This window comes from Eubalaena glacialis, chromosome 11, assembly GCF_028564815.1.
Source record: "Eubalaena glacialis isolate mEubGla1 chromosome 11, mEubGla1.1.hap2.+ XY, whole genome shotgun sequence".
In the NCBI taxonomy this organism is placed as follows: Eukaryota; Metazoa; Chordata; class Mammalia; order Artiodactyla; family Balaenidae; genus Eubalaena; species Eubalaena glacialis.
The window spans coordinates 20,749,856-20,771,914 of record NC_083726.1 but is presented as its reverse complement, the minus strand read 5'-3'; the positions used below and the strand labels follow the sequence as shown (position 1 = coordinate 20,771,914).

Genomic DNA, 22,059 nt, shown 5'->3' with positions numbered 1-22,059 from the left:
ATGATTATTAATATGGTTGAGTTTAAATCTATGATCTTGTTATTTATTTTGCATTTGTTCTGTTTTTTTCCTCTTTCCTCCTTTTCTTCTTCTATTGGATTAATTGGATATCCTTATCTCTGTTGGCTTATTAGTTATCTTTGTACTATTTTTTTCATAAGTTTTACCTGTGTGTTAGTTTTAAACCACACAATACACTGTTGTTGTTTTTGCTTCAAACCATCAATTATCTTTTAAAGAGATCCTTAAAACTAAAGAAAAGATCTTTTGTATTTGCTTCCATATTTATATCAGTAATTTCCAGTGCTCTTCATTCCTTTGTGTAGATGCAAATACTCATCCTGTATCATTTTACTTTTGACAGGAAGACTTTCTTTAAATTTTTTGTAGTGCAGGTCTACTGGTAATGGATTCCTTCAGCTTTTGTTTGTCCTTTCTCATCTTTGTTTTTGAAAGATAATGTTTCTAGGTATGAAATTCTGATTTCACAGGTTTTGAGGTTTTTCCCAGTACTTTAAAGATACTACTCTACGGACTTCCAGTTTATATTGTTTCTAAAGGAAGTCATTCTTTGTTCCTCTGAGTGGAATATATCTTTTTTTTTTCCTGGCTGGCTTTAAAATTTTCTCTTTATCACTGACTTTAAGCCATTAAATTATGATGTGCCTTAGTGTCTTGTGCTTGGGGTTTGTTGAGCTTCTTGGATCTATAGATTTATAGTGTTTGTCAAACTTTGAAATTTTTGGCCATTACTTCTTCAAAGATATTTTTGGTTCCCATTCTTGCCTTTGGAGATTCCATTGTATTCCATTCCAAGTTGTCCCATAACTCACTGACACTCTTTTTTTTTAAATAGTCTTTTTTTTTTTCCTTCTGGGTTTCACTTTGTTTCATTTTTCTATTACCATGTCTTCAACTTCACTAATCTTTTCTTCTGCTCTGTCTAATCTACTGTTAATCCCATCCAGTGTATCTTCCCTCAGAATTGTCTTTTCCATCTCTAAAAGTTCAATTTGGGCCTTTTTCTTACATGTCTCTCCTTAACATGCCCGTGCTTTCCTTTCCCTTCTTGATTGAATGGAATATATCAATAATTATGTCAATTGTTTTAATATCTATGTCTGCTGTTAAGTCTGTATCATCTGTGTCATTTCTGTGTCCATTTTGATGGGTTGATTTTTCTTCTCATTAGAGTTATTTTCTGCTTCTTTGTATGCCTGGTAGCTATCTTTCAGATGCCAGACATTGTGAATGTGACTTTGCTGGGTGCTGGATGTTTTTGTATTTAAGTGTTGCTGAGAATTGTTTTCAGATGCAGTTGGGCTACTTGTGAGTAGTCTGGTCCTTTTTCTTTTTCAAATTTATTTATTTATTTATTTTTGGCTGTGTTGGGTCTTCATTGCTGCATGCGGGCTTTCTCTAGTTGTGGCGAGCGGGGGCTACTCTTCGTTGCGGTGAGCTGGCTTCTGATTACGGTGGCTTCTCTTGTTGCAGAGCATGGGCTCTAGGCAAGTGGGCTTCAGTAGTTGTGGCATGTGGGCTCAGTAGTTGTGGCTCATGGGCTCTAGAGCACAGGCTCAGTAGTTGTGGTGCACAGGCTTAGTTGCTCCATGGCATGTGGGATCTTCCTGGACCAGGACTCGAACCCATGTCCCCTGCATTGGCAGGTGAATTCTTAACCACTGTGCCCCGAGGGAAGTCCAGTTTGGTCCTTTTGAGGCTCGCTTTTAAGCTCTGTTAGGCAGGAGCAGCCTTTAGTCTGGTGCTTATTTGAACCCACCACCGAGGCACTAACTTTCTGAGTACCTGAATACCTAATGCTTCATGTATCATGAGGTTTTTTTACTCTGGCTGATAGGAACATGATCTGTTCTCGTCCCTGTGTGGTCTTAGATGAGTGTTTCATCTTTTCATTTTTGGTGGTTCTTTCCCTGTCTCTTCCTTACTCGTGTGTACTGATCAGTTCTCAGCTGAAGCTTAAGGAGCTCTTTCTCTGGGCAGCTTTTCTCTGTGTAGCTCTCTTCTGTCTGGTTCTCTGCCCTGAGGACTCTAGCTCCACAGCCTCAACTCTGCTCCCTTAACTCAGGGAGACATGGGGCCCTTTTTGGGTTTCTTCTCATGTGCTATGACCTGACAGTTATCCCCACACAATGAATTGGGGTAACTATACGGCTCATTTCATTTGTTTCCTTTCTCTCAGGAGTCACTGTCCTGCACTATTTGATGTCCAAAGTCTGAAAACTGTTTCATATATTTTTGTCTACTTTTCTGGTTTAAGGTGTGAGGGTAAATCCAGCTCCTGTTCTCCACTGTGGTCTGAAAGAGCTATCTCCGTTGCGTCGTACTTATGAATGCTCAGCGGTGCAATCTGTAGTTGATTCTGACATTTGTCAACTTTTACACATTGAATTTACTTCATTCAGTCTGTAGACTTGAACCAATCGGAGGTCTGAGTGGAATAGAAAGCAAAGTGTGTTAATATCCTTTAATGAGAGGAAGATGTCATTTCTTTCATTGACAGCATCTTTTCCTAGAGCTAGGGGAAAACAATGGAGTATAGTTTAGGCGTTCTTTCCTTTCTATAATTGCTGATCACCTACTGTCTAAGCTTTTTAATGCACCAAGTTAGCTGTGTACTTTATTTGCAAATACTTATTCTTATTGATGCTCTTGATTTGTTTTACAGCATGAAAATATAACCGTTGCTGCCACAGAGGTTATTGGAGCTATTTGCAAACATCTCTCTTGGTCGGCATATATATATTACTTGAAACATTTCATTCATGTCTTACAGGCAGGACAGATCAATCAAAAGTTGGGTGTCAGGTATGGTCAAACTGCTTATTTTTGTTTTGTTTTTAAAATGTAAATTTTGGATTATTTTCTGAAACAACCTTTGTACAATCTCAGTTTACTTTTATCTTGTATCAGTGAGGTGATACTAAGACTGAAAAAATACCTAAAACTGGTAAAAATAATTTTAATGTTTATCTTTAACTTTCCTCTCTTTTTAAGAGTCAAGTGATATTATTAATCAAATGAACATTTCTGTGAAAATTTTTTTAACAGTTTGCTAGTGATAGTGTTAGAAGCATTCCACTTTGACCACAAAACTCTGGAAGAACAAATGAGAAAACTTCAGAGTGAAGAGAGTAAGTTTTTTAAACTTTCTTAAACTAGATTTCCTTCCTATCCTTGGATACTTTATGATCATGAATTAAAGATAGAAAAATTCAATTTACTCCCTTTTTCTGCTCTTATAGCAGTGACCAGTGAATGAGTCAGGAGGAAGTTAAAATGAATGGTTTGAGTATTTTTGTAAAAAACTTATTTAACAGTAGAGAAGTCCAGACTAAATTATATGGGTGAAAAAATCTGACCTGTAGATTATTTACACAGAAATTCAATTATATCACCTTAATATGTGGAAAGAACATTAAGCAGTGAATGCAAAGAAAGTCTAAGAATTAAAAATTAGAGCAACAGTTAATGAAATATAAAGTAGATACAACAGAAAGGATCATCAAAAATAAAAATCAGTCTTTGAAAAGATCATAAATTGGCAAACCTCTGACAAGATTGACCAATGACAATAGAAGGCATAATAAATATTAGGAATTTTAAAAGATCACAATTAAATGAAAAAGGTAAAATAACATTGTGATCTTTGCACTTATAAATTTGAATACTTGGGTGAAATGTTCAAATTCTTAGAAAAATAAAATACAAAAACTGACTTTAGAAGAAATAGAAAATCTGAATAGATCTCTAATGATTAAAGAAATTGAATCTGTAGTTAAAAATTTTCTTCTGATGAAAATGCCAGGTCTAGACTGTTTTATAGGCAAGTTTTACAAACACTCAAGGAATAGATCAATTCAACCTTATATCAGCTATTTCAGGTGACTGAAAAAGAGGAAGCCCCCACTAACTCATGAAGTTGGTGATTGGTTAATGGAACTTAACACATTAGCAAACAAAAAAATGTGATCATCTATATAGACACAGGGGGAACATTTGATTAAATTCAATATCCATTCATAATGAAAGCAATTATCAAACAAGGAATAGATAGAAATTTCCTTAACCTGTTAAAAGATGTGTTTTAAAAACCTAATGATGAGGGACTTCCCCAGCGGTCCAGTGGTAGAGCATCCACCTTCCAATGCAGGTTGCGCAGGTTTGATCCCTGGTCGGGGAACTAGGATCTCACATGCCACGGGGCAACTAAGCCCACGTGCCACACCTACTGAGCTTGTGTGCCTCAACAAGAGAGCCCGTGTGCCACAAACCGCAGAGCCCATGCGCTCTGAAGCCCATGCCACAACTAGAGAGAGAAAAAACCCGCGCACCACACTAGAGAGAAGCCCACACCACAACTAGAGAAAGGGAAAAACCCACACACTACAACTAGAGAGAAGCCCACACCACAACTAGAGAGAGGAAAAAACCCGCACACCACAACTAGAGAGAAGCCCGCACACCACAACTAAAGATCCCGCGTGCCACAACTAAGACCTGATGCAGCCCTAAATAGACAGATAGATAGATACATAGATAGATAGATAGATAACCAACCAACCAAATAAATGATGGGACTTCCCTGGTGGTCCAGTGGTTAAGACTCCACGCTTCCACTGCAGGGGGCGCCAGTTCCATCCCTGGTCAGGGAACTAAGATCTTGCATGCCGTGTGGCGTGGCCAAAAAAAAAAAAAAAAAACAACCTAATGAAACATCATACTCAATGGTAAAACATTAAAAGCCTTTGCTTTAAAACCAGAATGAGGTAAGGATACCTACTACTACTGCTTATATTGAACATCAGACTCTAAAGGTTTTAGCCATCACAGAAAAATAAGGAAAAGAATAAACACTTAAGTAGGCCAAGGTATTTATTCTAATTGTTTTGGCTAAAGACATTGAAATATCTTGGCCCTTAGTTTGCATTACTGCAGTGTTCCTACTCAAAATTTTCTAATTCTTTGATTCATTATCAAATCACTCTAGAGCCACACTGATGAAGAGAAAAACTGTTTTGAATTTGTAGAAACCAATTGTGTTTTAAATAATTAATGTACTAAAGCCCCTTAGTTTATCTTCAGTCAATTGAATCTGCATTTTGAAATTTTGCATAAACAGAAACATTAAAAAATTAAAATATTAATTCACTTCACTGTTTTCTTCTTAGGTATGAATGAAGTTTGAAACAGTTAGTGAGCATCTACTGTGAAATGTGCTTTTATAGACATTATCTCATTTGTCCTCATAAGAACCTTACAAGAACCTTAGGTGTTAGTTACTGCATATTTTTGATACGAGAAATTGAGATTCAGAAGTAAAGTAACTTTCCCAAAGCTACACGGCCAGTAAAAAAAATGAAGACTAATAGCTATCATTTTTTTGAAAGTCAATGAAGTGTCAGAAATACATTTTAGGCACAGTATAGACTTTGTCACGTTTAATCCTAACAATAGCCTTGCAAGTAGGTGCCATCTACAGTTTACTGGTGAAGAATCCAAAGCCCACGAGGGTTAAGGTAATTGACTATAGTCACATGGCTTGTTAGCAGAGCCAAGTCTGGACTTTCTCTACAATACTGCCCAGTTTTCTTTAATAAATTGAATCCTATAATAAGGTACGTTTCTGCATGAGACTTGTTGGCTGCCATTATGATTTTCATGTTCATGGATGTAGGTTTTTGCTTTTGGAAACCTCCAACCACAGTACTTTGGAAGCTTTCTTTTGGTTAAGAACCCTCCTCCCCCCAGCCTCTCCATGTGTTCCCAAAGTACCCTGTACTTGCTTGCTATTCCACACTTTTTTTTTATAATTATCAGTTTACTTGTCTCTATTCCTCATTAGGCTAACTGTAAGAAAATGAAGGACCATAACACTGTCATTTACTGCTGTTTCCTCAGCCCTTATCTTGCCCTTATAGTCGTTGATATTTTTTATTAGATGTTAGTAGAAAAGACTACTTAACACAACTGTGTTGTTTCCTTATTTAATTTAAGGTGATTTTTGTTGTTTACTAAACATAGACACCATAGAAGAGATTGAGTTGCCAGAGCATGAAGCCATGGAATTAGAGCATATGGATGAGGATGAGAAGGAAGATGGATGTAAGACTTTGTCAGACAAGAATGAAGAGCTAGAAAACCCTGACCCAGATGATTGTGAAGGGACAGCAGCTAAGGAATCCAAGTGTATCACGAAGTCCATCTCTTTCCTTCCTTGGAATAAGGAAGAATTGGAGAAAACAATTAAAAATATCCAAGGAACCATAACTGGGGACATCCTACCCAGGCTCCATAAATGTCTGGCATCTACGGTAATCATTCTGTTTGGGGCCCAGCAGGTCTGTGTGACCCTGTGGGGTGTCCGTGGGGCCCTGTCAGACTGAGGCTCCTAACTATGTGGATTGACATCAGCTTTTGGATTTTCTTTTATCTCTACATTTCACAGTTCACCTCCCTTCTCTTATCTCATCATCTTCAGGTTCATCTCGTACAGCTAAGGTAGTAATGTTTCTTCTTCATTATGATTTTGATACTGGTAGATATATGCTTTTCTATGTCCAAAGTAGATATTAAGATGACTCCCATTTCCAAAAAAGGTTATTAAAAATTAGAGTATGTTTCCCTTTTCTACTTCTTGGCCACTTCTCTGCTATTCAAAAATACATCTTTTTCAGGACCTCCCCGGCGGTCCAATGGTTAAGACTCCATGCTTCTAGTGCAGGGGACGTGGGTTCGATCCCTGGTCGGGGAACTAAGATTCCCGCATGCCACACAGCGTGACCAAAAAATTTAAAAAAAAAAAAAAAGGAAGAAAACAAAAATACATCTTTTTCTTGGTTAATAGGGGTAGCATTTTAGGAGTGCATTCTCATGAAGCCAGAGCCTTTCCTTCTCAGTGTAAAACTTGAGCTGGCAAACTGTGGCCCATGGGCTGAATCTAGCTTGCAGCCTGTTTTTGTAAATAAAGTTTTATTGGAACACAGTTACACCCCATTCATTTACACATTGTCTAATTCTCCTTTTGCCTTACAATAGCAAAATTGAGTAGCTTCAATAGCGGCCATAAAGTCAAAATTACTTACTATCTGACCCTTTACAGAAAGTTTTCCAACCCCTGATGTAAAATACCGACTTCATCATTTTGTATATTTGTAAATAAAGTTTATTTGGGGCACCATATTTTTTTATGTACCAACGATGTCACTTAAACACCTGAAAGTCCCAATTAACACAAATTTTATGTGACTTTTTAAATATTACACAGCAGTCTTAACCCCACATCAGTGAATACTTGGTTTTATTTATTTATTGATTGGTTGATTGCTCCTTTGAAAAGAATATTCTTATTCATATTATTTTTATAATTTTTGGAGGGTTATCAAATTGCATAATTGAGTTTGTTTTTTAAGACATTAAACTTAGAAATGGATATAAGATATATCAAAAGAGCTTATCTTTCAACTGCAAGGTTGTAGTGTTGGTAGATCCCTAATCCATTTATTTTTGTTTTAGTTTAACCTAAATTTTTCTTACAGACTAAAAGAGAAGAAGAACACAAACTCATAAAATCAAAGGTTGTGAATGATGAGGAAGTGGTTCGAGTTCCTTTAGCTTTTGCCATGGTTAAACTAATGCAGTCCCTTCCACAGGAAGTTATGGAAGCTAATCTGCCAAGGTATGTTGTGTGACAAATCAGAAAAGTTCAGTGAAACTCAAAAATTGGTTCTATCGGGGCTTCCCTGGTGGCGCAGTGGTTGAGAGTCTGCCTGCCAATGCAGGGGACACGGGTTCGAGCCCTGGTCTGGGAAGATCCCACATACCACGGAGCAGCTGGGCCCGTGAGCCACAACTACTGAGCCTGCGCGTCTGGAGCCTGTGCTCCGCAACAAGAGAGGCCGCGATAGCGAGAGGCCCGCGCACCATGATGAAGAGCGGCCCCCCCGCTCGCCGCAACTAGAAAAAGCCCTCGCACAGAAACGAGGACCCAACACAGCCAAAAATAAATAAATTAATTAAAAAAAAAAAAAAATTGGTTCTATCTTCTCTTTTGTCAGGAAGAGAAGTACTGTCACAATTTGCTGTAATTTAGAATCCTAATTGGCATAATTTGGGTTATGAGTAATTCAGAAACAAAAGGATATTTGTATTTTTATTTGGTTCTGTTAATTTAATTAGTCAATTAATTTCTCATGTTCTAGTATTTTGCTGAAAGTGTGTGCCCTCCTCAAGAACAGAGCACAGGAAATCAGAGACATTGCTCGCAGCACTCTCGCAAAAATAATAGAGGATCTGGGTGTGCATTACCTACAATATATTTTAAAAGAATTACAGACTACCCTTGTGCGTGGCTATCAGGTAAATTGCACCATGTACTTTATATTCAAATTGGGTTGGGGTTCAAATAGTTGCACTTTAAACACTAAGTCATGATACTTTGGGTCTATCTTTTGTAAAGTTGATCTACTGAGAGAACAAGCAAGAATATTTAAAAAATTTTAATCAGTATTTTTAAAAATCTGTTTTTTAAAAAGCCCTTATATTTAATTTTTTTAAAGATCCTTACAGACCTGCATTTCATAACCTGTGTTTTTCTCTCAAATCATTTGATATCAAGTTTTGTATTCTCTGAGTTCTTAATAAAATTCTTGTATATTGAATGTATAGCCACACATGTGAACAGTAAAGAACATAGACATTTGTTTAAGAGTTGAAATGTATGACATGTCATAAAATTAATAAGAGCACCAGGTGGAATACAAAGCTCTTTGAGTAGTTACCTGGCTGTCTTGCTTCTCCGAGTGTGGGCCCCAGACAAGTGGCATCAGCAGCACCTGGAAGATGTTAGAAGTATGATTAGGGCCCTACACCTGACCTACAGAGTCTGCATCTTAATAAGATCCCTGAGCGATCTAAAGTTTGAGAAACACTGCAACTTGTTTTTCTCAAGTACCCAGCCAAGACTCCTGGTAGTTAGCTTGACCTTCCAAGTCCTCATTTGTTCAGAGGTGGGTTCCTATTCTATAGGTTATAAGTAACACACTAAAAATATCAGTATGCATTGTCACTGTCTCTCTTTGTATAGTGTTTTAGTGGTTGCTCCAGGTTACCATATCCATACTTAATTTTTAATAATCTATTTAGAATCAGTATTTTACCACTTCAAGTGGAATGTAAAAACCTTATTACCCTATAGATCCCTTCACCCTTCCTTTGTTTAAAAGTTGTTTATGTATTACTTTGCTGAAAACTTATATGTTGAAAACTTATCAAGCAGCGTTAGAGTTTTTGCTTTTAATCCTCAAATATGCCCAGATATTTATCATTTCTACTGCTCTTCCTTCATTTCTGAATTTCCACATTTCTTCCTGGTATCAGTTCCCTTTGGTCAAGGCAAGCTCACAGAGCAAGTGTGGTGGCAACGGATGCTCTTCATTTTCCTTCCCCTGTGAATGTCTTTGTTTCACCTTCATTCCTGAAGGATGTTGTCACTGGATATATACTTTTGCATTGACAGTTATTTCTTTTCTTTCAGCACTGTAAAATTGTCATGCGACTTCCTCTGGCCTTTCTGATGAATAATTAAATTGTTCTTCCCCTCTAAGTAATGCATTATTTTCCTCTGGCAGCTTTAAAGACTTTGTCTTTATTTTTCAGCAGTTAGATTATGAATGTGGATTTCTTTGGGTTTACCCTGTTTGAGGTTTGTTGAGCTTCTCAACCACATTGGGGAGTTTTCAGCCATTATTTCTTCAAATACTTTTTCTGCACTGCACTCTTTCTCCTCTCCTGGGACTCCTGTTCGACTTTTTTGGGGGGTCCCATCCATCCCTGAGGCTCCATTTTTATTTTCTTTTTCAGTCTCCTTCCTTTCTGTGTAGACAGCATAATTTCTATTGATTCATCTTCAAGTTCACTGACTCTTTCCTCTTTAATCTCCATCCTGCTATTGGACCCATCTAGTAAATTTTAGTATGTCAATTATTGGTCTGTTGTTTTTTTTCAGTTGTAAAGTTTCCATTTAGTCCCTTATATCTTCTGATTCTTTGCTAACACATTATTTTTCCACTTATTTCACACCCCCAGCTGGAAAGCTGGGGCTTTATTTCTCCCACTTTGCCATGCACTTCCCACAGCTGTACCCACACAGAGGCTAAGTGGTGGCAAGACAGAGAAGGAGAAAAGCAGCTAGTTGGCCCATCCTCTCAGAACTGCAGTCCCAATGGGAAAGGAAGGTCTCCCAGCAGAGTTGTGGCTGCTGCAGTCCCCACGTCTATAACTGTATAGAAAACGGGTAAACGCACTGGGAGTTTGGTGGTAGTTGCACTCTGGTGTTCTTCCCCAGTTGCAGCTCCGTGCATCCTGTCTGGGGCTTATAGCTGCACTCAGTGGGAGAGACAGGATGGAGTGTGCTTTTTCCATCTTACCTGGAACCGGAGCCCCTGTCAGTGTCCATGTTTATTCTTTCAACCAGCCTGTATTTCATGGCTACTTTGTGTGAGGTGCTCTTGGGCACTGAGCATACCAGGATGAATACAGTACAGCTGTCTTTGAGGATTCATTCACACATTTAATTGAGCACCTGAGGTATTTAAACAAGTAGCCCTTTTTTCTTTAACCACCTGTTCTTCCAGTCTGTCTCTTTATTCGTTAAAGTAAAATAAGGATGAGAGAACAGCAGTTTGGATATTAGTATTAATCATGTAGACAGAACCAAAACTGTACTCTTCAAGTTTCATTCTTCACCCCACCAAAAGGATTTTTAAAAATTATATAACGTCCTCAGCACATATTTTATATATGTAAAAGTATTTAAAGATCATAAGTAGATACATATGAAAATTATGCCTTTAAAATCCAATCTGTATATTGACAGCCAGGTGTATTTTCTTAATGTATGATCATTATCTGATGTTCACCTTGATAAACACCACCGGAAGCAATATACAGAATATACCCTTTTGTGTACTCTGTATACTCTGGCATCATCCGGTTTCAAATCCTGACTCCACCATTTCCTATTCATGTAACCTTGGGCAAGTTTGATTGACCTTTTTGTGCCTCAGCTTTTTCATCTGAAAATGCTGATAATGTAGCACCTACGCCATAGATAGAGTGGGTGAGGATTAAATGATTGAGTACATGTGAGGTATTAATACAGTGCCTAGCCCATAGTAAGCTCTAAGGAATGTTAGCTGTGATCACTGTGAAGGGCAAAAACTTGTTTCCTTCATAACACTTTTTGTACCAGGTTTGACTGCATTCAACGTTGGCAGGCTCCTTAATTCACAGGTTGGTGTTTAGAAGTTCAAGACTTGTGCTCTTCTTTATAAATCATTGGCCTGATTTAGTCACAATAATAGAACCTAAGCATGGTGATGTGTTTCTGAGCATCTTTTCTACAAAGGGACCATCTGGTTAAAGGATTTTAGGCACTGATATAAGTATGTGTCATTTGTCAAAGCTTCTCCCTGCAATAATTACAGATATATAATCTGAGTGCGCCCCTGCCATACTTCTAAATCTTGTTTTTTCTACTGTGGTGTTCTTAGCCATCCATATTCTTATTATACATTTCGTTTTAGGTCCATGTGCTAACTTTCACTGTTTACATGTTGCTGCAAGGCCTCACCAACAAGCTGCAAGTTGGGAATTTGGACTCTTGTTTGGATATAATGATTGAGGTAAGATTTAGAGAAAGGAATTCTAATTTTTTTTTTAAGAGGTCAAACAACACAAATCAGTTCACAAAATAAGAAAGAATAGCCTATAAATATGAAAATAATGTACTATCTCATCTCTTAGGCTAGCAGAGGTTTAAAAAGCTGAGACTCAAGAGATGTGAGATGGGTACTCTGCTGTTGCTAGTAGGTCTTGAGTTGGTATAATCAGAGGTGTAGTCTGGGGTTTGTACAAAAGTATATTCATTAGAGCTTTATTTAGAATAGTGAAAAATTAATAACAATTTAAAATCAGATAATATGATAATTTGGGGGGTAGGATTAGAAAGACACTAAACGTGGCACACAATCTTTTGTTTATTCATTAAAAATGTAGACACTACATTTTTCATTAAATGCATTAATTTTGATAATTAAGTTACAAATATGAGAATTTCTTAAAGAGAAATTAAGCTACTCTTTGATAATATCAAAGAAGAAGTGCCTGTTTATATATTATACAACTATATATGTAAATCTACCTGGTATTTTTCTTTTGTTTTCCATTGGTGTAAACCTTGAAGTGTTTCTGTATTTGTTTTTTAGTAATTGGTCCCTAAACTACATTGAAAAAAGTGAAATCTAATAGAAATTCCTATTGTCTAATTTTAATCCTTGACTTGGACATACCACGCATTTTCAAAGACTGCTTATGTTGGCATAAGTTGCTGAGTGCACATAATTGCCATTTGGCTTTTTTTCTTTTAAAGATTTTTAACCATGAGTTGTTTGGTGCCATTGCTGAAGAGAAGGAAGTAAAGCAGATCCTCTCCAAGGTCATGGAGGCACGAAGAAGCAAGAGTTACGATTCTTATGAAATCTTGGGCAAGTTTGTAGGAAAAGATCAGGTTACAAAACTTATCCTTCCACTAAAAGAGGTAAGGACTTGAATGTAATAAAGGGGATCCCCACCTTACAGTATCATGAGCTCTTGAAAAAAGCCTTGAGCATCATGATTTGCTTTGGTGCTAAGGGCACCAGTACCATGTGGCTGGCAGCTCAGTGGATTCTGATTCCGCTGATTCTGATCCAAGAATCAGAGTCCCTGATATAAACCATGAGATGCAAAAGGAAAGGCAACAAGAATTGAACTACAGGTGAATTATACAGCTGGGTCCCGTCAGCAGCTAAGAACATAGCCTTTGGAGTCAGACTGCTGCTCCCAGATTGCCAGGAGGAAGAGAACTGGCATTTATTGAACAGATACCCATGTTCTTAGCACTGTGCTTCATTATCTCTTCTAATCTGCACAACCATCCCCTGAGATTGACAGTACTTCTGTCTTACAGATGAGAAAATTCAGGCTTAGAAAGATAGAAAGGAACATGGCTAAGGAGAAAAGTCAGGATTTAATTCCAGATCTTTCTGATCCAAATCTCACATTCTTTCCACCATTTTCATTCTGCCTTTCCTATTGGGCAGGGACTGTCATTTACCTACCTTCATAGTGTTCTCTGTGCTAATTCCACATGTTTGGTGATAGATTAACTCCCTAATTGTTCCTAGAATGCATTTAGCTTATCTGAGCCTGATCTAAGAATGTTAGATATGTTTTGAGGATGAAAAAGAGTTGACAAAGCACACGTATTTTCCATGTAAATTATCAAGTCCCTCCAAGGTAGTCAAAGTTACTAATCCATGTCCTGTGCAGGGGAATAGCTATGACATGCTGAGGGTTGTACTGGGGTTGATGGTGCTGGGGTCCCATTAAGTTCCTCTGATTTGGCCCAATAACTAATACCCAACCCTGAGGCCTGGCCGTCACACCACTTCCTTAGCATGGTTTCCTGCGAGTAGTGACTGCATTTTGTTGATGTTGTGTTATGTGTATGTGCTTGCCTATAAACCACCCCATTTAATGCACTTGGAAGGCTGACATCTTCCAAGTGTCACATCCTATCTCCAGCCCTGTGCCCAGACCTCATCAACAAAGAGAGTGCCAAGGAGGCACAAGAAATCCAGCGGCATACACAGCTGGCAGTGGTTATCTCTGGGGCTGAGGTCATGGGTATATTTGACTTTATATGTTATATCTATGTTTGAAATTTTATTAAGAGTGTGTTTCTTTTTTTTTTTTTTTTAAGAGTGTGTTTCTTTTTTAATTAGCAAAAAGCATATTTTAAAAAGTAAATATATAAAAGAAAACTACTATTATAACAAATCAAAATGCAGTTCTGTGTTACCTCAGCATGCATTTATGTCTGCCTTTAGATCTTGCAAAATACCACGAGTTTAAAACTGGCCCGGAAAGTTCATGAAACCTTACGTCGCATCATAGCAGGATTACTTGTAAACCAGGAAATGACGGCAGAATCCGTTCTGTTGCTTAGTTACGGTTTGGTCAGCGAAAATCTACCCCTGTTAACAGAGAAGGAAAAGTAAGTTTGAAAAAAAAAACAACTATCCTTTAGGTTCATACTTCTAATAAGCCATTCAGTACTCAATTACTCTTAAGTGGGTTCATTTAATAATTTGCTTTAGTAGGGAAAAAAAAGGTATATTTATCTGAGTTGTAAGATGGTACTACTTTGTGGTGTTTGGGCTGAGGTCCTTCCAAGTAATACATGTCAACACAAGATTGTTTCTGCTGAATGCGGTAGCTGTGAAGGCAACCAATTATTTTGACATTTACTTAATACCACTTTTGTTTTAGATATTTATTGAATCAAAGTTGGGATAGACTTAAAATATATACTTCTTGTTCTGATCAGAGATTTAGACCTCCAAAGATTTTAAATACCTTATTTGTAAACTTCCTTTGAATTTTGCTTCTGTATTCTGAAAGAGACTCCTTGGCATTTGTTTTCAGAAATCAAAGGAAGGGAGTGTCCCCTTGCTGTTCCTCTTCATTTAAATGTGTGTTCATCCCTCTGACCTCTGTTTCTGGGGTTCTAGAAACTTTGATCAACAACCTAATCATCTCTTCGGTGTCTTGTGGTTAAGGGGGAAAAAAACCCACAGCAAAGAGCACATTATTTGGTACTGGACTCACCTCACCGGAAGGGGCCATAGTAGCTTCCGGGGATGCAGCATACAGTGTGGTGTGCTTTCTACTAGTTTTCATTCCACTTGATTGACAGAAATCCAGCAGCCCCTGCACCAGATCCACGTCTGCCACCCCAGAGTTGTCTTCTGCTCCCCCCAACTCCAGTTCGAGGCGGGCAGAAAGCTGTTGTGAGCAAGAAAACCAACATGCACATATTTATTGAGTCTGGACTTCGGGTAAGAATTAACCTTAAAGTGAGACTTGCTGCACACCGTGAGTCTGTGCCTTTTAATCCTCTACTGAATTTCCAGTACTGCTCATTTCCGCTGGAAATGCTGGTACTTACTTTGATGATATAACTTTCTCAGAATTAATGATTCTGACCTAATATTTACAGTGCTTTCACTGTTGCTTTGCCCATGAGTGTGCACCTCTGAACTACTCTAAATTTTTTGAAAACACAAATTTGATCGTTTTATTGTATATATTTTTTTAATCCTTCATTGGCTCCCTTTTTTCCCAGGAGAGAGCCCTGTCCTTCATTTGGGCCACAAGGGCATAGCCTCATCCTGTACACGTGGCTTCCCTTCAGTTCTCTAAAGTCACCACACTTTTCCCACCCCAGGACCTCACCATCTACTCCTCCCTCTGCCCAGGTCCCCACAGAACTCTCAAAGCACCCTGCATTTATAGTGAATTATTCCCTAGAGTCTGTCATCCGGGCTAAGATCCATGAGGGCGATGACCCTGCTGATCTTGGTTACTGCCGTGTCCTTCACGCCAAGCCAGTACCTGGAATCAAAGCAGATGCTGAGTAATAACCATTTGGTAAATGAACTTCGAATCTCAGCTGCACAGTGAGCTCCCACCTTCTTCACTTACTGAGACTCTCCCAGGTGGTTCCCCTTTCTTCACAGTTTTTATAATTTCAAATAGAAGCATCTTAACATTTCACATTGGTCTCTTAAAATCATTTCACCTTTACCTCACTCATTTGGTCTTAGGGGCAACTGATGTGAAGTATCTTTTTAAATCTTCTAGCTGTTGCATCTTAGTCTGAAGACTTCCAAGATCAAGTCTTCAAGTGAACATGTTCTGGAAATGTTGGATCCTTTTATGCCTCTCCTCATAGACTGCCTGGGTTCCATGGACGTGAAGGTGAGCATCTGTTCCTTCACGGGAGCTGTGTTGTGCGGTATACCTAGAATTTGTTTCTAGGCTCGTGCTTCACAAGATGATTGAGTTTTTAAAGAGATTTACAACATCATGAACCACCTCTGTTCTCTGCATTAAATTGCTCCCTTAACAGCAATTTAATAATAATAGATAGCGCTTAACAGTTGTAAAAGCCCTTCATTTGATCCTCACCACAACTTCATGAGGATGAGTGGTGCTATCCCCATGGCAGTAATCATCATCTCATCATCATCATCCTTGTTGCGACTGCTCACTGCTGTGAATCCTCGTAACAACCCATGAAGCATATATTATTAATGTGTCTCTTTCACAGATGAGAAATCCAGGCCTTAGGCTCAGTGACTTGCCCCATATCACAGATCTAGGATGTAAGCCTCAGTCTGTCAGACTCCGAAGCCCACACCTTTCCCACTTTCTCAGATTGCCTATTTTACAGCAAAGGTGCCAAGAGGTTAAGTATTTAACATCTCTGTGGTCAAACAGGTAATAAGTTGCAGAGCTGGGTTTTAAGCCCTGGTCTTTTTGAGTCCTGAGCTCTTTCCTTTATCTTCGTCTAATCCAGCCCAATAAGGCCATCCCAGCAACCAGAGTGTAGGGGTCTATTAGGTAGAGGTGAACCAGCTGATCTAGGTAATCTAGAAGGTTTGGCCTGGAGGTTCAGGGATTCTTTTGTAGTCACTTGGTCCCAACACATTTTTTCATACCTTTGGCACTGGGCTTAACTATATTAAACTATAGGTCATAGTTCCCGTGCTTAATTTCAGCTATCTGCTCCTTAAATGCAGAAAGGCATCCTTTTTATCATCGTATTTCTAACACCCTGTAGAGTGCCTTGTGTACATAATACAAGCTTAATAAGAATGGATTAAATTGAAGTACCATTCTAGAAAATCGGAAAGGCATTTATAATGTGTTTTTCAGAAAAAAAAAATTGCTAAAATTAGCCAGCCCATCTAATCATTTACCCATAATAAGTTAAGAATATGAGCACCTTTTCTCACTTGCTTGGGCTATACCTTCACTTGCTATGGAGAAGCAGTAAGTTCTACAACAGGGGAGAGGAAGCTTCCCTATTTTCTTACACTTTGAGCACAGTTCTTCCTGAGGGGACGGGCAGAGCACTTCATTCCTTCAGCTCGGTTGCTCGGAGTCTACACAGCCTTAGGTGCTGGATTGTTGAGTTCGGTCGCTTCATCAGTTGATTGGCTTTGTCTGTCTTTGTTTTTCAGGTGATTACAGGTGCTTTACAATGCCTGATCTGGATCTTGAGGTTCCCCCTGCCTTCCACAGAAACAAAAGCGGAACAGCTAATGAAACACCTTTTCCTTCTGCTGAAGGACTATGCAAAACTCGGGGCTGCCAGGGGCCAGAATTTCCACCTGGTGGTAAATTGTTTCAAGGTGAGGTGTTTTCACTTGCACTTAGAAAAAGCCAGGACCGGGATTAACATCAGAGTTACTTTTCCTCATCATCCTTTGTGGTCGTGGTCAAAATTTCTTCCAGATTAATTTGCTAAGGCCAGAGTGTTGGTATCCTGTGTGAAAAAGCATTGCTGTTGTATCGAGTCCTTATCATTCCACTGTATGCTGATTTGTGGGATGTCCTGGCTGTTAACCTCGCTGTTGTAACTTGCAGTGTGTGACCATACTTGTGAAGAAAGTGAAGTCTTACCAGATAACTGAGAAGCAGCTTCAAGTTCTACTAGCATATGCTGAGGAGGACATTTATGATATTACAAGACAAGCCACTGCATTTGGTCTTCTGAAGGTATGGTGTCCCCAGAATGTTGGATTGTGCAGTGAATGAGCCTCACGTCAGATATTTAGAATAACATGGAACATAGTGTTCTGACTAGCTGTAGATAGTTCTGAAATTAATTTATAAAGATGATTATGATTTGGTTGATTAATTATAAGCTAACATATCTGCTTATTAAAATGTTTGAACATGAGCTCTATATTAAACTTCCAGGGAATTCTGTACAAATGCATGTAGTCTGCTTGTATGTATCATAAAATTGACCATTTTAACCATTTTTTAAGTTTATGTTCTTTTTCTTGTGGAGATACTTTCATTATGCTTGAAAACTGCCTGTGACTGCTTTTAACATCAGGTCAGCTTAGTAAATAACAGGCCATCTGCAGTAAAACATGAAATAAGTATGTCTTTTCCTTTTGTATTTTAGGCCATTTTATCAAGAAAGTTGTTGGTTCCAGAAATCGATGATGTCATGCGCAAAGTGTCCAAGCTGGCAATTTCTGCACAAAACGAACCTGTCAGAGTCCAGTGCAGACAGGTTTGTAGAGAGAGCTTATTCCCATGGCAAGGGTTGGGCCCTGCCTTCTCTGTTTGGTTTTTGGGTGGAGAGATGTCAACACTGAATTCTGAAGACTTTGTGTCATACTGTTGCTTTATTCTAAGACTCAGGAGCCCATTCACATACCAAGTGTAAGGCCATTTTTCAGTATAAAGAGCATTTTGAATATAGCCCATGTGTGGCATGTTTCAGATGGATGAAGAAATACATTTTCCTTCTGCAGCATGATAACCTGCAGCAAAGATTTCCTTCCAGTGGTCCAGTCACTGACCACTTAATGTGTATCACTGTGTACCTGGTATTGCTGGAAGAGTGGTTAACAAAATTTTTATAGTCCCTGTCTATCCTATAGCAGACATGCGCAAAGCAGAAATCCCACAAGTAGTTATTTAATTACAGACATCCTAAGTGCCAGGAGGAAGAAAGTACTGTTGTATTTCATCACTTACAAGACACACCATTACTTACATACCTCAAAGGAAGGAAAAAAAACTATGACAGTGGTAAGATGGCATCAATTGTAAGACATCCCAATTTCAGATATGTTAAAATGTGGAAAACTGTGCTTCTTAAAATTGACAAAGTATGGAAGAGCATATGATAAGAGCATATGACATGGTGGAGGACCACCCTAGTGTGATAGTGGGGGAAAGCTTTCCTGAGGATTGGCATATAAGCAAAGTCTGGAGGAAGAATAAGGCTTAGCCTTGCAGGCTAAGGAAGATAAGCCTTGAAGTGGGTAAGAGCTTAGCTTGTTGAAGGTGAATGACAGGGCAGGGGGCCAGATCAGGCAAGACCTTGTGGTCTTGTTAAAGATTTAGGGCTTTGTTCTAAGAATAACAAAGAGCCAACGAAATCAGTAGACAGAGTAGTGACACTAGCAGATTTGTGTTCGTAAATTTGTCCTGATCTTATGAGTGCATATCAACCCGGGAAATGGAAGGGTCTGAATTGGAAATATGAACTCGGAGTTAAACGAGGGCTTGGGCTGCGGAGGCCATCTTTAGAAAAAGTTAACTCATTTAGGAAGAAGGAGGGTCAGCTGCTATTTATTAAGCACTAGCTGCATGCCCAGCACTTTACATACATGACTTCTATTTGTAACTATCCTTCAAAAGAAACAGTACCACCGTTTTATGGTTGGGGAAAAACAGGCCTTGGTAAGTTAAATGATGTGCTTAGTTCTTACAGTTTATTAATAAAGGAAGCTGAATAATACAGTAGTTTGCAAGCAGAGCCTTTGGATGCAGATAGGCTAGGCATGGGATTCTGGCAGTGTCACCTGAGCAAGTTCCTTACCTTCTGTGCCAACTCCATTCTCTTCATCTGTAAAATGGGATCATATTACCTGCTTCCTAAGGAAGTAATGAAAACCAACCAAGAAACACTTAACCCAGTGCTTAACACAAAGAAGTTATTTAGTAAATGCAAAAGTTAGTAGTAGTATCACTATTATTGTTATTCTTATTTCAGGGGAAATACAGGGTTGAACCACAGTCCATACTCAGTTCACCACAGCCTCCTATCTGTGTGAGCTGAGATTTGGAGCCCTTAACAACCATGCTAATGCTGGGCCAGGACTTGACGCTTAATCAGGCAAGACCTGAGGAAGTGCAGTGGGAGGAGAGAGGAGGGGCACAGTTATTGACTCAAGAGGTGGACTTCACCTATGATCACCCTTCTGAAAGGTCTTTGTAGCCTACCAGTGTGTCCCAGAAAGCAGCTTAGGAAAGAGGAATCCTGGAGGGACAGGATCCAAATAATCTCTTGTGCGACTTCTGTTCCTAGGTTTTTCTGAAATATATTCTTGACTATCCCCTGGGTGACAAATTGCGACCAAACTTGGAATTCATGCTCGCTCAACTGAAGTAAGTTGAAGCCATAAACTACACAAGGCAGTGGGGTAGGTTCTTCTCTCCTTTTAATGTGTGGACTGTCTTGCAAAGAACAAAGCCGAAATGTAATGGCACATTCTTTGAGGATGCTATCCTATGAATCACTGACTTGATTGTCAAGCATTGTGCATGGCTTCATATAGCAGTTCTGCAAGCTGCTTTTCAGTTCACTGTGACCATCGATTGTCATTAGAATCCACTTAGGAGAACAGTAAAAATCTAACAAAATTACATTTACAACTGCATAGTAGCATGGTAAGTACATGTATTAAAATTGGGAAAATGGAGTTTTTTTCCACTTTTTAAGAAATAGACTGGCACCTTGAGACAACATTTTAAATTCTTAAAAATAATTATTGGTAAATTTTAAAGTTACTAACAAGTCCTTCTAATGTTCTTACCCTAGTTATGAACATGAGACTGGGAGAGAGTCCGCCTTGGAAATGATCGCTTATCTCTTTGACACATTCCCTCAGGTACCGTGAATCACAAAGACAAACTCTGTGTTTGTTAACAAGCTGTGGCTCCCGGGAGCCCAGGGTCCTCTGTTTGTAGGACATCTGTGAGAATTCCAGTCTGAGTGTGCTCATAAGTGTCTGTTTTCTTTCAGGGACTGCTCCACGAGAACTGTGGAATGTTCTTTATTCCTCTTTGTCTAATGATGGTGAACGATGACTCTGCCATGTGTAAAAAGATGGCATCCATGGCAATCAAATCCTTACTCAGTAAAATCAGCCTTGAGAAAAAAGATTGGCTCTTCGATATGGTTACCACCTGGTTTGGGGCAAAGAAGGTTAGGGTTGCTTTTAGTCATATTGCAAAGAAAAGTCTGAGCTTTTGGTGTTCATACTTTAAATAGGAATACATATTATACATTGTTGAATTAATTTTTCCCAAATAGCTTTATTGTTTTTACTTGATTATGGTAATAATATATTCTTACAGTAAAATTTCAGAAAATATAAGAAGTTACAGAGAGAAACAAATATCACCTGTATTCCCACTACAAGGTCAATGTCACCCAGTTACTCTACATGAATGTATTATAATTTACTTAACCAATCCCCATTGATGAATATCTTTGTTTCCAATTTTGCTCATACAGTTTATAGGATGTAACTTTTGCCAATAATTATAACCACTTGCTGACTCTACCCTCATCATCACTGGCCCATCTTTGTGGAATATAAACAACACATGTCATAACTTAATATTGGCTTTAAGTATTAAAATCAGAATGGGGTCGGGGGGCTGAAACTTCTTCCTTTTTTTTTTTTTAATTTAAAAATGAGAAAAAATGTATTATTCAGTGGATACCACTTTTTTTAATGTTGTTCTGGGTGGTGAAGATTTCTCTATATTTTTCACGTTAGCCACCAAAAATCCACATTCTATTGATTTCTGGTATCATAAAGAACTACTGAGGGCAGAGTCATGCCCACCTTCATTTTACAATTTTGGAAACAGCTTCCCAAGTTGTGCTGATATTGTCTTGTGATGGTTTTATTTTCGGTAGAGCTTAAATAGACAGCTAGCTGCCCTGATCTGTGGCTTGTTTGTGGAAAGTGAAGGAGTCGCTTTTGAGAGAAGACTTGGAACTGTTCTCCGTGTGATTGAAAAGGAAATTGATCCTGAAAACTTTACAAATGTAAGTTATTTGCTAGGGAGTAAAACTCTTGCTTATTTTAATAGTTTTACTTGAGGTGGTATAGCTAACAGATTAAATATTATTTGTGTTCAAAAATGTTTTTATTAATAAAAGCAAGAACTCAGTGTAGTTCTATCTTCTTTTTAAAGTGAAGATTAAAGTAAGTTATCTTCCATAGTATATGACGGTCAAAGTTTCTTAAGCCCCCCAGGAGACAGCAATGTCTGGAGACATTTTTGGTTGTCACAACTGGAGGGTAGAGGGATGCTACTGTCATC

The 22,059-nt window shown here is 38.5% G+C and overlaps 1 protein-coding gene across 2 annotated transcripts in view; it reads left to right on the top strand.

Annotated features, from left to right (window-relative positions):
• UTP20 (UTP20 small subunit processome component) overlaps nt 1–22,059 on the top strand; it is a 94,201-nt gene that overhangs the window by 64,811 nt on the left and 7,331 nt on the right. For both annotated transcript variants that reach the window (XM_061206134.1, XM_061206135.1), the window contains 17 exons: nt 2,687–2,826; nt 3,070–3,152; nt 6,043–6,332; nt 7,557–7,696; nt 8,220–8,376; nt 11,604–11,702; nt 12,449–12,616; nt 13,950–14,116; nt 14,819–14,960; nt 15,766–15,882; nt 17,151–17,321; nt 17,557–17,688; nt 18,107–18,217; nt 20,027–20,106; nt 20,540–20,609; nt 20,744–20,926; nt 21,650–21,781. In XM_061206134.1, the coding sequence (XP_061062117.1) occupies nt 2,687–2,826; nt 3,070–3,152; nt 6,043–6,332; nt 7,557–7,696; nt 8,220–8,376; nt 11,604–11,702; nt 12,449–12,616; nt 13,950–14,116; nt 14,819–14,960; nt 15,766–15,882; nt 17,151–17,321; nt 17,557–17,688; nt 18,107–18,217; nt 20,027–20,106; nt 20,540–20,609; nt 20,744–20,926; nt 21,650–21,781 (2,382 nt within the window). The remainder of the gene's footprint in view (nt 1–2,686; nt 2,827–3,069; nt 3,153–6,042; nt 6,333–7,556; nt 7,697–8,219; nt 8,377–11,603; nt 11,703–12,448; nt 12,617–13,949; nt 14,117–14,818; nt 14,961–15,765; nt 15,883–17,150; nt 17,322–17,556; nt 17,689–18,106; nt 18,218–20,026; nt 20,107–20,539; nt 20,610–20,743; nt 20,927–21,649; nt 21,782–22,059) is intronic.